Source organism: Microtus oregoni, unplaced genomic scaffold (assembly GCF_018167655.1).
Source record: "Microtus oregoni isolate MIOR12 unplaced genomic scaffold, Mior012 000011F_ref0000422, whole genome shotgun sequence".
NCBI lineage: Eukaryota > Metazoa > Chordata > Mammalia > Rodentia > Cricetidae > Microtus > Microtus oregoni.
This window is the reverse complement of record NW_024543070.1, coordinates 42,455,440-42,471,459: the sequence shown is the minus strand read 5'-3', so window position 1 is coordinate 42,471,459 and position 16,020 is coordinate 42,455,440. Positions and strand designations below refer to the sequence as shown.

The 16,020-nt window shown below is 43.6% G+C and overlaps 1 protein-coding gene across 1 annotated transcript in view; it reads left to right on the top strand.

Moving 5' to 3' along the window:
- The window catches only part of LOC121453265 (GREB1-like protein), a 254,133-nt gene that overhangs the window by 197,593 nt on the left and 40,520 nt on the right, over positions 1-16,020 (top strand). Inside the window, exons 12-15 of the mRNA XM_041659867.1 lie at positions 1,995-2,321; positions 3,854-3,982; positions 4,539-4,673; positions 8,427-8,624. Of these exons, the coding sequence (XP_041515801.1) occupies positions 1,995-2,321; positions 3,854-3,982; positions 4,539-4,673; positions 8,427-8,624 (789 nt within the window). The remainder of the gene's footprint in view (positions 1-1,994; positions 2,322-3,853; positions 3,983-4,538; positions 4,674-8,426; positions 8,625-16,020) is intronic.

Genomic DNA, 16,020 nt, shown 5'->3' with positions numbered 1-16,020 from the left:
TCAGCAAGTCCAGGTGGCTCCAGGTCTTCTGGAAATGTGTCCTTCCCTACCGTGGTGGCTCCATCTGGAAAGCCATCAGAGCTGATGCTGAGGGAGACAGCTCTCACAGGGAAAGTCACCATTCCTGGGCTCCTAGAATCCAACCAGAACTGAGAGTGATAGAGATGGAGAAGTGGGGACCATGTGTTCTCCTAAGAGATCTTCTCCTGTCTGAACCTAGTGTAGAGATGGAGAAGTGAGACTATGTGTTCTCCTAAGAGATCTTCTCCTGTCTGAACCTGAGCACATGATCCCTCCACTTTTTGTTTCTTAACAGTAATTCGATCAAAACTTTACAAATGAGTTTTAAGATTACAAAGAATTCTGGGAGCATGCTATACCACTTTATTTTCCCAAATGCCTTGGATGATTCTTTGTATATCCCAAGAGAATGTGTTGCCAGTGCCTGGTTACAACTGTAAACAGGGCCGCTGAACCTTTCAGGTTTTCGTGGAAGACACTAGGAAACGGAGACATGCCACCTGCTTTCCATTTGTCATGTGCTCCGACAGAAGGTTATAAAAAATGACCGCCTTCTCTTCATTTTGTGGTACAAAATCAGCCACTTATGGTGGCTACAAACCCTGATTCCAGTTTGTTAAAGTTGAATGAAGATCGGAGGTTGAATGACTCCCAACTGATTTAAAAACAAAGTCAAAAACCCTACTGTTCACCACTGCCTAGCAAGGGGAAGGGCTGGGAAGAATGTGAGAAACCAATGTTTTAGGCTGGGTGGGTGGTATCCTGGGATCAAATCTAGAGCCTTACTCATGTGCCAGGCTATTACTCTAGCTCCAGAAACAAATTTGATGTAAGCATTATTGTTTTCTTGCTTCTATGTACAGAAAACAATCAGCTATCTATGAGATTTCCATTCTCCCTGGCCCTCAACCAGTCCTGGAAAAGTGGCTTCTCCGATATAAATTACTTATTTTTTGGAGTGTGTTCTATTTTTTGTTTTATTTTGTATAATCTCACTTGTCTTTAAAAAATAATAATTAAGCCCCTTATTTTCTTACTTTCCAAAAATGGACCACTTAACTGTCATCAGAGGGAAGGAGTTTCTGACTCTGAGCTGCCTTCCAGGCAGAGGTCTTCTGTATCCTCACTTCTGTGCTATAGCCTGGGGTTAGAGCCAGTGATCAGCCTCAGATCACAGACAGTGAAGAGTGGGCCCCTGCTGACAGAAACCCTTGAGTTTCAAGTCTTGATTCACACCAGGGCAAAAAGCAGAACAAGTCACTATATCCCCTAGGTTTTAATTTAAACTAAAGGTAGAAATCTTAGTTGATTTGTGCCACTTGGATGCCTTCTGATTCTCTTCTAAAGACAATAAGAAACAAAATCCCTCTAATTCCAGGGCCACAGGTCGTCAGTGAGAGCTTAGCTGAACTATGGCTGGGCAAAGGGGCCAGATGTCATATTTAACAATCCCGAGGACGGGAGGAGAATGAGATGGCAGGAGTATTCTGTCTGGGGAAAGTTGGAGGCTGTGTAACATGTACATTGGGAAAATAACTCATTTTCTTATGAATAATGTCAAAATTAGGTGAAGACAATACATTAAAATATTTTAAGTATCTATGCATAAAAAATTAATGGAACCTAAAATTGATCATACACCAGTGTGTTGGCTCATTTTATTAGTCATTAGCAGAATCTATAATTCCAAGGTTGGGAAGTGATCACCTCCCAGGACACGCAACAGTCTTTTACCTTAGCATAATCCCCCTTGAAAAAGAACATCATTAGAGGATGGGGTCAGAGCCTAAGTTCTAAAAGCTGAGGCCAGAGAGAGGTGAAAAGGGAGTTTCCTAACCGTATGAGCCGTGACTTTGGACCTCTGCAAGATGAAAGCACAGACTTGCTGGTTGGAGTGTAGAGGGTTTAGAGAAATTTTGGGTGTGAGGCACTATGCGTTTTCTCCCTTCTAGCTGTACTTCTCTTCAATATAGGTCCTGACCAGATACCTCTCAGGGAAGAATTTGAGCAGATCATGCTGAAAGCCATGCAGGAATTTACTGTGAGAGAGCGAACCCTGCAGATGGGTGCTCCGTGTACACCCGTGTCACCAGGACAGCTCCCCTGGCTTGCTAGATTAGCTGCCAGTGTGTCTCAAGACATGGTTCATGTGATCGTGACCCAAAACTCTCTGGCAGAGGGCATTTCAGAGACACTAAGGCTTCTCAGCGAGACCAAACACTATCAGAGACTACCGGATTATGTCGTAGCAATTTGTGCATCGAAAATCAGAGGAAATGAATTTTGTGTGGTTGTATTAGGTGAGTTGGGTTGGGACTTTGTCTGTTTAATGCATTCATTCTAACATATGTATTTGAAAAGTAACCATTGGATGTTTCCAGCATCCACACAATTATTTTCTGGCTAATGACTGTGGCTTGGGTTTCTCCTCCCAATTTTAACTTCCCTATCTTTCTCAGACCAGGTGCTAAAGCCCTCAGTGTGGCTGGTGCCTCAGCACCTGGTTCTGGAGACAATCTAAAAGATTTTTAAAAACTTTAAAAAAGCTAACTTGTTGAAGGAGCTGCAGGGCTGCGTTCCTGCCACCCAGCTCCCAGCCGCCTGGCTAGTTTATGCCCCAAAATAACAACACACAAATTGTATTCATTTAAACACTGCCTGGCCCATTAGCTCTAGCTTCTTACTGTCTAATTCTTACATCTTGATTACCCATTTCTATTAATGTGTGTAGCACCCCAAGGTGCGCTTACTGGGAAGATTCTAGCCTACGTCCATCCTGGGTCAGAGCTTCCTCGCGTCTGCCCCAGAGAGGAGAGCTATTGAGTCTTAGCTCACTTCCTCTTCCTCCCAGCATTCTGTTCTGTTTACTCCACCCACCTAAAGGCTGGCCTATCAAATGGGCTGAGGCAGTTTCTTTATTAGCCAATGACCTTCCTCCATCACTAACTGTTGAAGCAGATTCCCTCATCTCATGTAACTCTGTCCTTAGAAGGTTTTGCAAGTGTTGGGGCTGGAGAGATGGCTCTGCAGTTAAAAGCACTGACTTCTCTTGCACAGGACTATGGTTTAATTCTCAGCACCCACATGACAGCTCACAACTCTCTGTAATTCCAGTTCTGGGGAATCCAGCACCCTATTCTGATTTTTAGGATCCTGCATGCATTTGTGACATACAAACACACACACAAACACACACAACAGCTAAATTGTAAAGACTTTGCCACTGCCAGTGCCAGCCAGTCCCTTTCGCCAGGAACCCTCCAGGAATCCCTAAGAAGTAAAGAAACGCCAGCTATGCACTGTGCTGACTCTGCCCGGCATGGTCCCCCCAGCCATCAACACTCAGACAGTCATTTCTCTTTTCTTCAGTGAATGGCTCTCACTACTTCATACCAAAGAGATCAAATCCCATCCCCACTCTAGCCAAACTGTGTGCCACCCTTCTATGTCAGGGTTTTAGAGAGCTTTTCCTGGCTGTGTGATCATTCATATTTTAATTTTAAAAATGGTTCCACACAAGCTTGTTTTTCAGGTCATTCCTTACAACAACCATGTAAACACACTATTACGTTTCCTGGACTTCTCTGCCTTTAAATATATGCATGCATACATTTTTACAATTTCAGACATAAAACATGTCATTTCCATTTAGTCGCTGGTCTCAATTACGAATATTTTATTGTTGTTGCTGTAGACAGTCTTTAAAGTGACATTCATGACCTTCTTCAGTCCCTGCAGCTCTAGAGTCTGTCATTTCTGCAGCTGTCGTAGTCAATGCTGCAGCACGTATTAGCTCCAGGCATGAGTCACCACCCTGCTCTCTGTCCTTCAGGTCAGCATCAGTCCCGGGCTCTGGCAGAGAGCATGCTTACCACAAGTGAGTTTTTGAAAGAAATTAGTTATGAGCTCATCACGGGAAAGGTCAGTTTCCTGGCGTCACACTTCAGAACCACCTCATTAGGTAAGTGGTCGTAAGACTGGGCCTCCCTGCCAGCCCTAGTTGCGTGATTGTCTGAATTTAAATCTCAGCCTGTAGGGGGATGAAGATGGGGCTTAGGCTTGGTGGCGGAGTTTTCATTCGGAGTGGTTTATCACGGTGATGACCACCACAGGAAACCATGTGAGGTCCAGAGGAAGGCACAAGTATGCTGGGATTAGAACCTGGCTCAGCTGTGGCCTTGTTGCTGACCTCGGGCTGTTTTCTCTGTCGCTCCCTGGATCTGAGTTTTTTCCTATGTCAGATAGAGACAGAGCCTCTTTTTGCCTGCTTTTGTACACTATGCAAGCTAAAAGCGAGCCAGCGTGGAAAGTGTGTTGGTTGTAAGCTCACAGAGGTGAATGCCATCGAGAATGGCTCTTACTGCGGAGAGATGGCCAGGCAGGAATTCCGCCACAATTGCAGACCATCTCACAAATCTTGATGAGAGCCCAGCCCAGTCATCTCGTCTGATACTGATAAGGACCACTCGGCAGGGTGCTCATTATAACTTTCTTAAATCCACTGTATTTTGACACAGGAGATGACCTGGACAAGCTGCTAGAAAAAATGCAACAAAGAAGAGGAGACAGTGTGGTCACCCCTTTCAATGGTGACCTTAACGAGTGTGTGTCACCTCAGGAGGCTGCTGCTATGATCCCCACACAAAATCTGGGTAATGTGGCCTGAGGCCGAAGGAAGGAATCAGCCCTTGGGACACATACTGTAGAAGCTAACATCAAACAGACAGACAGCTCAGGGTTTTAGGAGTCCTCGATCTAAAGGCTTTCATTGCTGAGTGCAGACTGGGACAGCCTTGCTGTGTGCCCTTCTCCTTGGGTCTTTCCCTAAGAGATTCCTGTTCCTCTGCAAAGACTGCTCTTAAAGTTGATATCTTTTTGCCTTAAGGGGTTCCTCTTTTTAAAAATTGTTAATTTATTTATTTTATGTGTATGAGTATTTTCTGGCTTTATTTTATTTTATTTTATTTGGTTTTTCAAGACAGGGTTTCTCTGTGTAGCCCTGGCTGTCCTGGAACTCGCTCTGTAGACCAAACTGGCCTTGAACTCAGATGAAGTTCCTCTTTTTGTGTATAATGATTCTAGGAATCCTCAGATATATAGATATATATAGATAGATAGATATAGATAGATAGATATAGATATATGGAGAGAGGGGGGATTTTATTAGCTTGAACTGGCCCCAAACTCATCAGGTAGGCTATGCAGGACTCTGTCTCACTTTTCCCTTACTCCCTGGATTGCAAAACTCTGCAGTCTCAGGAGTATGAGGCCTTCCAGGCCAACAGAACAATGTCACTTCCCATCACCTGCACAGTAAGAGTCAGGGGCCCCAGTGGTGGGCAGCAGGCCAGAGAGGAGGAAGCAGATTATTAGATTGTGTTCCTTGGTATTAAAAACTTCTTCTCCAGTTCATTGATATAGAATAGAAAAACAAAGCTGCTAATGGTGGCCATTTGGCCTCCTCTGGATAGGAATGCATCATTTCATATAGAAGATCATTCAGGCAATGAAGGTAGCAACAGGGCTTATAAAAGTAAAAATGAATATGGGCCATAAAGTGTCTTGACTTTTGGGCAATATTGGTAATACAGCAATCATTCAGCACATTAAAATGGGTTTATAATTGTTCTGAATTGTTAATAAGTTTAGAATTTGCTCAGCAAGTAAAGGCTGCTTATACCCCAAGCCAGTGACCTGAGTTAGATGCCCAGGACCCACATAAAGGTGGAAAAGAGAACCAAGTCCTCTGACCTCCACATATGCCCTCCCACACACCACACACATTATACACACACATGTAACAATAAATTAAATAAATAAATATTTCTTAATTCCCAGAATCATAAAGATCTCCAAGTATATCCTTGGTTCCCTGTTCAGAGATGTTGTGTAAAGGACTGCAGAGACAGCTAAGGGGCTGCAGAGACAGACAGCTAAGCTGTTCAGAGATGTTGTGTAAAAAGGGACTGCAGAGACAGCTAAGGGACTGCAGAGACAGCTAAGCTGTTCAGAGATGTTGTGTAAAGGGATTGCAGAGACAGCTAAGGGGCTGCAGAGACAGCTAAGATGTTCAGAGATGTTGTGTAAAGGGACTGCAGAGACAGCTAAGCTGTTCAGAGATGTTGTGTAAAGGGACTGCAGAGACAGCTAAGCTGTGAAGAGCACTTCCAGAGGAAGGACCTAGGTTTTTCCAGCACCCACACGACAGCTCATAACCATAATCATCTATAACTCTCGTCCCAGGGGATCCAACACCTCCTCTGGCCTCTGGGGGAAATAGGTACATACATGCAACCAAAACACTATACACATTTAAAAAAAAAATTTACATTTTAAAAGAAATATCAACCAGGCATGATGGCACACACCTTTAATCCCAGCACTTAAGGAGGCAGAGGCAGGTGGACCTCTGTGAGTTCAAGGCCAGCCTAGTCTACTACATAGTAAGTTTCAGGACAGCAAGGCCTACATAGTGAGACCCTGTCTCAAAATAAATAAATAAAATAATTAAATAAAGAAACAAAAAGAAATGTTGCTTGAAGTCAGCAAGATGGCTCCATGGGTACAGGTAATTGCCACCAAGACTGAAGACTGAGTTCAAACCCCGAGTTCACATAGTAGAAGGAGAAAACCAACTCCCACAAGAGCCCTATGACCTTCACATGCATGACTCTGGCACAGTCACACGCACACCTGCACACACATGCACAAATACTAAAAATTATAATAAAAAATTTACAAAAATGCTCCTTGGATAAATGTTTTATATTTCATCAAACTTCATAGTTTGCTAAGTTAAATTATATATACAAGTCTATATATGCATTTGGTTTCCAGCCATCCTGTGGGCTGCGGGATGAATAAGCTGTTGATGTTGGAAGACAAGTTTGTTTCGTTGGTACTATTTTTAATTTTTACTTATGTATATGTGTGTTTGTGTGAATGTAGGCCAGCTATGTCTGGGTGCACACAGGGATCAGAAGAGGCTTCCCCAAGGTTGTGAGATGTGGGTGCTGGGAAACAAATTTCAATCTTCTGCAAGAACAATGTTTGTTCTTAACCACTGAGCCATCTCTTCAGCCCCTTCAATGGTGGTCTTTGAGGGTAAATATTTAAAAAAAACAACTATATAGGGGCTAGAGAGATGGCTAGAGGACCCCAGTCCAATTCCCAGTACCCACATAGCTATTTTAAAATGTCTGTAACAGCAGTTCCAGGGGACCCAGTGTGCTCCTCTGGCCTTCTTGCACACTAGACATGCATGTAGTACACAGACATACATGCAGAGAAAACACTCATCTAACAAAATTATTTGTGCTAGTATTAGTTTTTCTTTTCTAATGCTGGGAATCAAGCTCAGGGCCTTACACATCCACAGGTGGGCCCTACCACCGAGCTGCTCTCCCAGCTCTGCCCCTCAAACACAACATCAAGCTCTGTGGGTCTGTTCATTTTGTCAGCAAGCAGGGACTTGCAGTCAGTGTCCAGCGTACCAGCTGCCCCAGCCGTGCCTCAGTTTAGATCACTAGGGAGCGCTAGTTAATTAGACCCTTGTAATTTCACTTCAGTTAAAGTGCCAGAACGTGTCCCCGATAAGGAGCAACGTTTTCAAGAAGGCATGGCAGTTCCCTGCCCAGGCATTTTGTTCACTATACTTGGATCTTCTGTTGTCTGTGGAGAGGGGGGGATGTATACAGGGATTGGTGGCTTGGTAAAAACTTGTAATAAAGAGCTTCTGTCATTAATAGAGTATCTGGACGGTACAGCATCTCACTATTGACAGCCCGGCTGGCTGTGTCACAAGGCAGGTCTCTGGATAGTCCTGGCCTCAGCCCTGGCCATGACTGCACCTCCTAGGCCTGCCAGGTCACACATGCTAACAAAGCCAAGCCGAACAGGAAGAAAGGTGAAGGTTATGTCTCTGGCCATGTTATCTGGTCACAGAGAGGATATTTCAGGCCATGTTGCCGCTGACTTGCTGAAGAAGAAATGATCACTGTGGAATCATCCAGAAAACCAAAGGAATCCTGCAGTGTTAGAGCTGCAGCATTGCCTGCCTCCCTGGGCGGCCTGGGCTTGAGCACTGGACAGTACTGAGAATCCTAAAGACCTAAATATGGCCTTTCTGCAGCCAAGTCCTGGTCCAGCTGTGACAGTGTGGCCTGTCTCTGCTTTTAGGGAAAGGACTGTAAGATAATCCTCCAGATTTTAAATAATTCATTTGTAAAACTGTCTCATGCAGTTCTCTAGATAGCCTCTCAGTCAGGTTTAGGGCACACGGGCAAATTCATAGAGGTCCATCCGCAAGACATCACTTTGCCACTGTGTTTAGGTCTCCATATGGATTCATAATGCCTGTCAAAGAACTAAATTAATATTGTTCTTATAACTTTTTTTAATTTTAGATGTAGATAACGAAACCTTCCAAATTTATCAACCACAGCTCACAGTTGCCAGAAGACTATTGTCCCAGGTGTGTGCAATTGCGGACAGTGGCAGCCAGAGCCTGGACCTTGGCCACTTTAGCAAAGTGGACTTCATCATCATCGTCCCACGATCGGAAGTTCTGGTCCAGCAAACTCTCCAACGGGTCCGACAATCAGGTGAGACTGAACTTTTCTGAGTTTCTGTTTATTCCAGCATTAGATCCCTTCATCCCTTTCTCTCACTTAGTCCAAATGTTCAGAAGACATTTAAAACATTCTTTAGTAATAAAAATAACTTTAAAAAAAACTTCAAGGACCCAGACCTTTTGCCCTTGGAGGCCAAGGCTAAACTGATGTGCGTGCTTGCCAGATGACGTAAGTTTGTGATGTCATGCGTGGGACTGCCATCTGCTTAGAAAAGTCTAGAGTCTGTGGGGATGCTGGCTCGATGCCACTTGAATTCTTCCTGTGCCCAGGCAGGTCATTTCTCAGTGTGAATTCTCAAACACTTAGTAGGTTGCCAGTGCATTTTCAGCACAGACACCAGAACACTACTTTCCACATCAGCAACAAGAAGCCAAGTTAAAATTCTTTCCAAGAGCTTAGAGGTCAAATACAAGGAAACATTTCCCTCTAGAACATGGAAATGGTAGAAAACAAAAATTTTACAAGTCTGTGTTAAATATATCTCCTCATGAAAATAAAATTTGCCTAGAATTATAAAGAGCTATAAAGAATTTAGGAAATTGGGATAGCTAAGGCAATGTTGGTTTTCCTATAAACCAGGATTTTATTTGTTTGTTTGTTTGGGTTTTGGTTTTTTAAGACAGACTTTCTCTGTAGCCATGACTGTCCTCACATTTGCTCTGTGGACCAGGCTGGCCTTGAACTACCAGACCTCTGCCTCTTGAGTGCTGGGATTAAAGGCATCGATCACCATTGCCTGGCACAAACCAGGTTTAAAAAGAAAATTTTAAGTGTCAATTTCCTTCTGGTTATCTTATCTGGGGGAAAGACACAAATTTTAGATGGAGGATTAATCTTTTTGCTACATTAAAAAAATTTATTACTTATTATATTTGAAAACAGAAATTTTAATGAATTCAAAGTTCTAACAATGTAGCTTATGGATTCCACACCAATAGACAGCATCTGTCAGATTTATCCAGATTTCCAGGGAATCTTCTAAGATACAGATCTCCCCACTGTATCTAGGGAGCCCGAGCCATCCCCCAGCCTCCTGGCTACTGTGGATCAAAGGGCCATACTTTGGACAGCATGGCTGCATATGAAGCCTTCCCTTACGAGTTTCAGGGGCCAGGCAAGCCAAGAGTAGGCTTCTGCCTATCTGGCTGACATGTAGGGAGTGTTGGCCACAGCTTCAGGAGGCCTCAGTGCAGTCTGCCTTTTAATCTTTAAATCTCTGAATGCCAAGCTATGTAATGGCCATTTGGAAATAAGCAAAAGGAGGAGGAGGGAATCCTTCCTTGACAACTCAGCTCCGGTCACTCTGCTTTCTTTCCTCCCCTCCATTGTGGGGGCGTGGATGGGCTTCCATTGGTCCACGTAACCCGACCTGCTATTCCTCCTGGCTTTTCTCTTCCATACATGGAGGGTGTGCCTTCTCTGGTTTACTTACATCCTTTTGCATTCACAGTGTCCCTTGGTCTATGGTCTGATATCCCAAGTCATGTTTCAGCAAACACGTCATATAGCACCTATTCTGAGTGAGCATCATCTAAGAGCCTTTTCCAGAAAAATCTCTCAGAGGTCTGCCTTTCCTCCCTCCTCTCGGAGCTCAGGGTGTTTCTGTGTATTTTAAGATTGTCATTCTTCAGACATATACTAGAATCTTATCAGTTTTATAGGCTTCTAATCTGGGGTGGGAGTCACATTATAGGCAGATCTGGAAAACAACGTGAATTATAATTTTGATTTTTTTACTCTTAGCTTTGTCACACAAAATTTACTTAAAGATTTTATTTTCATTATATTCAAAAACATAAAATTTAGTGAATTCAAAGTTTTGAAAATGTAGCTTATCGATTCTGCCCATATTGACAATGTCTGTCAAAAATTATACAGACTTCCAGAGAATCTTCTAAAATGAAAATGAAAATTTTTGGAGTAACAGTCACTTTTATATACTTAAAAATACCATTCTTTTTTAATTATAGAAAAAAACATGATTGTGGAGTGTGTGTGTGTGTGTGAGAGAGAGAGAGAGAGAGAGAGACAGAGACAGAGAGAGACAGAGAGAGACAGAGAGAGAGAGAAACAGAACATGTGCTGGAGTCAAAGAAGAACTCTTTTGGAAGTTGCTTTTCTCTTTCCACTGTGGGGTCCAGGGGTCACACTTCAGACAGCAAGCATGTTTGCCCTCTGAGCCATCTTTCTGACCCTGTGGTATTATTTTGAAAAATGAAAGTAACAAAGTAGAAAATGTAGACATTTGTAGACTGAGGTTACAGGTTAGTGGTAGGGTATGTAGTTAGCGTGTTTGAGGCTCTGCATTCAATTCCCACAAAATTAAACATGTGCAATTCCATAGTCAAGGGCACCAATATGAAAACTTTGTTGTTAACAGACTACTGACCACCTGGTGCTGCACTCCTTCCTGCCTGTATCTGTCCCTGCTATCACAGTGCACGTGGACTTCCAGACCAGGAAAAGCTTTTTTCTTGGTGGGGGGGGGGTCTCAAGACAGGGTTTCTCTGTAGCTTTGGAGCCTGTTCTGGAACTCTCTCTGTAGATCAGACTGGCCTCGAACTCACAGAGATCCACCTGTCTCTGCCTCCTGAGTGCTGGGATTAAAGGCATGTGCCACCACCACTTGACAGGAAAAGTTTTTATAAGCAACATTCTTAATTAATACACAGTATTTCATATTATAACTATACCAAAATGTGTCTTCATATTTAAGTGCCTTCATAATTTTAGAACACATACTGGCTAATAGGAAAGTCTATATAAGTGTTAATGTGTAAAGAAAAGTTGTCCAGGATGGAGTAAGAAATTACTCATTAAAACACCACTTAACTATGATAGCCATTAAAATAAAAGGTTCCTCAGAAACCATCTGACTCAGTTTCCTCCTATTTCACCATGAAAATGGAGAGCTGAACTTGCCCGTGGACACAGAGGCAGACCCTCGAGAGAAATCCATGCTTTCACTGTTGAATGCCAGAGTTTCATTAAGGCCTCTCTTAGGTCTGGCACCAAGCAAATGCACAGTTCTGAATGGGGCAAAGAAACAGAGGGTAGGACGGAGGGAGAAGAACTGATTTCATGGTCTTCTTCCTGACCCTGTTTCCCTAAAGAGAATGTCTCAGCGGCCAGCCAGACACTTAGAAAGGGCCTGTCCTTGGCAGCTCATGTGTGACTGAAGGAGAAAGATGGAAATAGAACCCATTGCGTCACTGCAGACCCAGCTCAGGGTGAAGCTCATGGCCTCTACCTCACATTCCGATCAAGGAAAGAGGGGATGGGGAGTGAAGGACAGAGGAAGGAAGGGAGGACAAGAGAAAGCAATACAAAGAAGTTCAAAGGTGAAAAGAGAAAAGAAATGGGTTAAACCTTTACAAATTTGCCCAGTAATCTAAAATTCTAACAACTCAGGAAACTCCACATTGTGTCGATTAGAACACTACCATACAAGCACAATAAGAACAAAGTGCATGGGGTCAGTATTGGTGACTGTTCTTAGCTGGGGGCTCCCCACTCTGTGCAAGTGACATGTCCATCAAATGGGAACAGGTGCGGTGGCACCAGTGCAGGATGCGCCACACCGATGGGACCAGTGAAGCGAATCTGGTGCCCACACACGCTCACAACTGTGAAGACTCCAGAGCTACTTATTGGTTACAAGTAGATTATCTGGTCCAGATGGGCACGGATTGGCAGCAATTTGGAGGCTAACTTAAGGGGTTGGAGAAACGTTTCCACTTCTGAAACATACCTCCTCACCCCACCAACTTTACTCTCCCTTGTTGGTCACTTAAATCTTCATCAGGAAAAAGAAGACGCACTTAGTAGGTGGTGACAAGGGAAGGCTGAAGGTCTTGGGAAGCCACTCTGACCCAGAACAAAGGGACAAACACTAGAAACTCCCCTGTGCAAACAGAACCTACCTGTCCACTCCTCTCTAGGTGTGTGACCCAGAGAGTGTCCTAAACAGTCTTCAGTTCCTTCTGGCCTGTTCTCCTCTGCAGCCACCTGCCAAAGAGCATATCCATGCCCTGCTGGAATCATCCACTCAACAGCTCCTAACGCAGACCGCAAAGTCCTTTGGCATATAATCAAAGTGTCAGCTGCTGCGAGTGGAGGCATCTTCCCAGTCATCTCCATGTTAATATCTTCTTTGGTTTATGGGGCCATCTCTCCACTCTGCACAGACTCTGGCAGACTTGAGTGTCTGGTCTCACACTTCTTTCTTAGCAATGCTGCTGACACCCTTTTATTCTTATCCTTAAGGGAGAAAAGCTCAAAAACTTCAGATTAAAACCATCTTGCCTTCAAAACTAGAAACTTTTTTTTTAAGCAGGATTTTCTTTGTGTGGCCCTAGCTGTCCTGGCTGTAGACCAGACGAGGCTGGCCTCAAACTCACAGAGATGCACCTGCCTCTGACTCCCAAATCCTGGGACTAAAGGAATGCACCACCACCGCCTGGCTTTGGAAACATGCTTATTTACCTTTCTCCATGCCCCCACCTCCTGAGTGACAGAAGGGTTCCCTTCTGTTTCAGTCCAGCTGCCCCACCCCACTGTTAGTGCCACCTCTCCTGCTCATTCTCCTTCCAACCAGTTCTCATTCTATCAGTTGACTCCACCCATTCCCAAAGACAGACTACCCTGCCCAGCTTCCTCTTCCAACTGCCAAACCAGAAGAACCGTGCTGAGCTCCCATCCCTTCCCCACCTCTTACCCGGCTGTAGCACCCTGCTCCCTGGCTCCTGTGTCCCCTGTCCTTTCCCCACCTCTTACCCGACTGTAGCACCCTGCTCCCTGGCTCCCATGTTCCCCGTCCCTTCCCCACCTCTTACCTGACTGTAGCACCCTGCTCCCTGACTCCCATGCCCGCCCCGTCCCTTCCCCACCTCTCACCCGGCTGTAGCACCCTGCTCCCTGGCTCGCATGTCCCAGCTCTCTTGCCACTATGACCATTGATCTTTTCCGTTAATATTATATCTGGACTTAGTTTGCTTCCAGAAACTTCCCAGCTTTTCTTCCACCAGTACTACTCAGATGTATCCTTAAGATTCCCTAGCTACGAGGGTGGGTGCCTCTAGAACTTTCTCTTCAGCCACGAAGTGAAACATTCAAGGAACATGGCTATCTAGCCATTGGCAGACAGGTCATAAATATTTGCTAAACCAAGTTTTCATAACATTTTAAAAATTCATTTGTTAAGCGAAAATGTGTTTTAAAAGAAAAGATAACAATAATAGATAAGATTTGGAATTCCTCTTGCAAACTCAAATTTTGGAAACACATTCCAGAACTTACTATTGGTCAAGAGTAGAGGCCTTCAGTACACAAGCCTGATAGGTGTACCTTCTTAGGCAGACAAGATTACGGCGCTGAACGACATTTGTGTGTCAAGAATGCTGTCCTTGTGCAGGCCAGGAGCTATCTCCCTGCAATCCAAGCAACCCCCATAGTGCAGGCTTTCACAGTCTCTCAAACCCAGATTAAAGAATTCTCCCCCGGTGAGAAGACAGAAGGGTGGGGCCTCCCAGCCAGAAGGGACTCTGAAAGCAGCTACTGGAATTTTAGCAACTTTTATGGTTTCGTTTTGTTTCTGTAAAAAGAGAATACGGGGGTAAGAGAATTGTGTGCTGCTAGTTTTCTTTAACACAACACCAGCTGAAGTCATTTGGGAAGAGGCTTTCAATTGAGAAAATGTCCCACTAGATTGGCCTGTGGTGCATTTTCTTTATTGATGATTGATGTGGGAGGGCCCAGCTCACTGAGGGCAGTGCCACCCTGGACTGGTGGTCCTGGGTTCTATAAGAAAACGAGCTGAGCAAGCCATAGGGGACAAGCCAGTAAGCAGCACCCCTCCATGGTCTCTGCTTCTTTCCCACCTCCAGGGTCCTCCCATGCCTTCTGTCAGTGACAGACTGTGACGTGAAATAAACCCTTTCCTCCCCAAGCTGCTTTTGGTCATGGTGTTTTATCAAAACAAACAAACAAAAAAAAACCCTAAGATAAAAGTACATGTTGAAATAAATTTTAAAAACTGAGATCTATTTTATTTTATTTTTCTGAGACAGGGTTTCTCTGTATAGCCCTGGCTGTCCTGCCTGAAACTCACTCTAAAGACCAGGCTGGCCTGAACTCACAGAGATACACTTACCTCTGCCTCTGAGTGCTGGGTTAAAAGCGTGTACCATCACCACCTAGCAAAAAAAAAAAAAAAAACCTGAGAATCTTTTAATGATTTAATATTTCTTGATTTTCATGTGTCATATGGTAGGAAGAAGGAGGGGGCAAAAGAACTCAAGACCTCATGAACACTAAGCAAGAATTCGATCCTGAGCTATATACCTGGCCTGATTTTCATATCTTTAAGAATTCATTTTTTGTTTTGTTTTGCATACCATAACTTTGCAGAAATCTGTCACAGAGATCCACAGAGAAGATGAATGGATAAAACTAACAGTTTTTTGTTTTGCTTTGTTGTTGCTGCTTGTTTGATTGTTATCTCTTTGATAGGAAAGGCAAGGAATAAAAATTGGGTATTTAAAAAAGAAAATTATTGCTTAAAAAATCAAGAATCAGGATGTATATCAGAATATACTATTTTCTTCAAATAGTCAATGGAGTATTAGAACAGTCCCAGCTCATCTTCACTGATTCCTGGACATCCAAGAGGTCCCTGAGTATTAATATCTCCAATAGTGTTGGCCATTTATTCTGGTCATCGCTTTTGGTCTGTGGGTCCCGTAAACATGTGGCATGTGTTCTTGGCTCTATTTCCGTTCTAGCCCCGTAAACAGTAGAGAACTTGCCCAAGGGAGATGATTTTTTTCTTATTCTACGAAGAGGACCCTAAGTTAATGTCTAAGTTTTCTTTCAGCACATCTAGATTCTGCATTCTTCAATAATGAAAAGAGAGGACACAAATCCTCCATTGTGGTCTCTTGGTACCTTGGATCCAAGAAGATTCCTTACTCAAGATGTTTAGAGTTGTTCATTTCTTCAGGGATGCAATGATTGGGTACCACCCAGTGTCGGCTTCCAGAGAGTCAGATTAATATCATTTAGAAAAGAAATGGTTCCTAGCTACTTCACTTCTAGAACTCAGTGAGTGGCAACTCGTCTCAAAAAAGAATGCTTGTGCTTCCTAAGTTTCCATTCATCCAAAACCCAAAAATATGGATTATTCTGGTAGCTCTAACCCAGAGGCCTACTTCCTCTATTGGTTTCCTGGGTGGATCCAGCACTCTTTTTAATAAAATCCACTTTTTATTGTGGATTGGTGAACTGTGAAAGACTTGGCCATGATGTTTTTGGAGAATAATTTTTACTTACCCAGTAGAACTATCATTGATGACTTAAATTAAAAAGA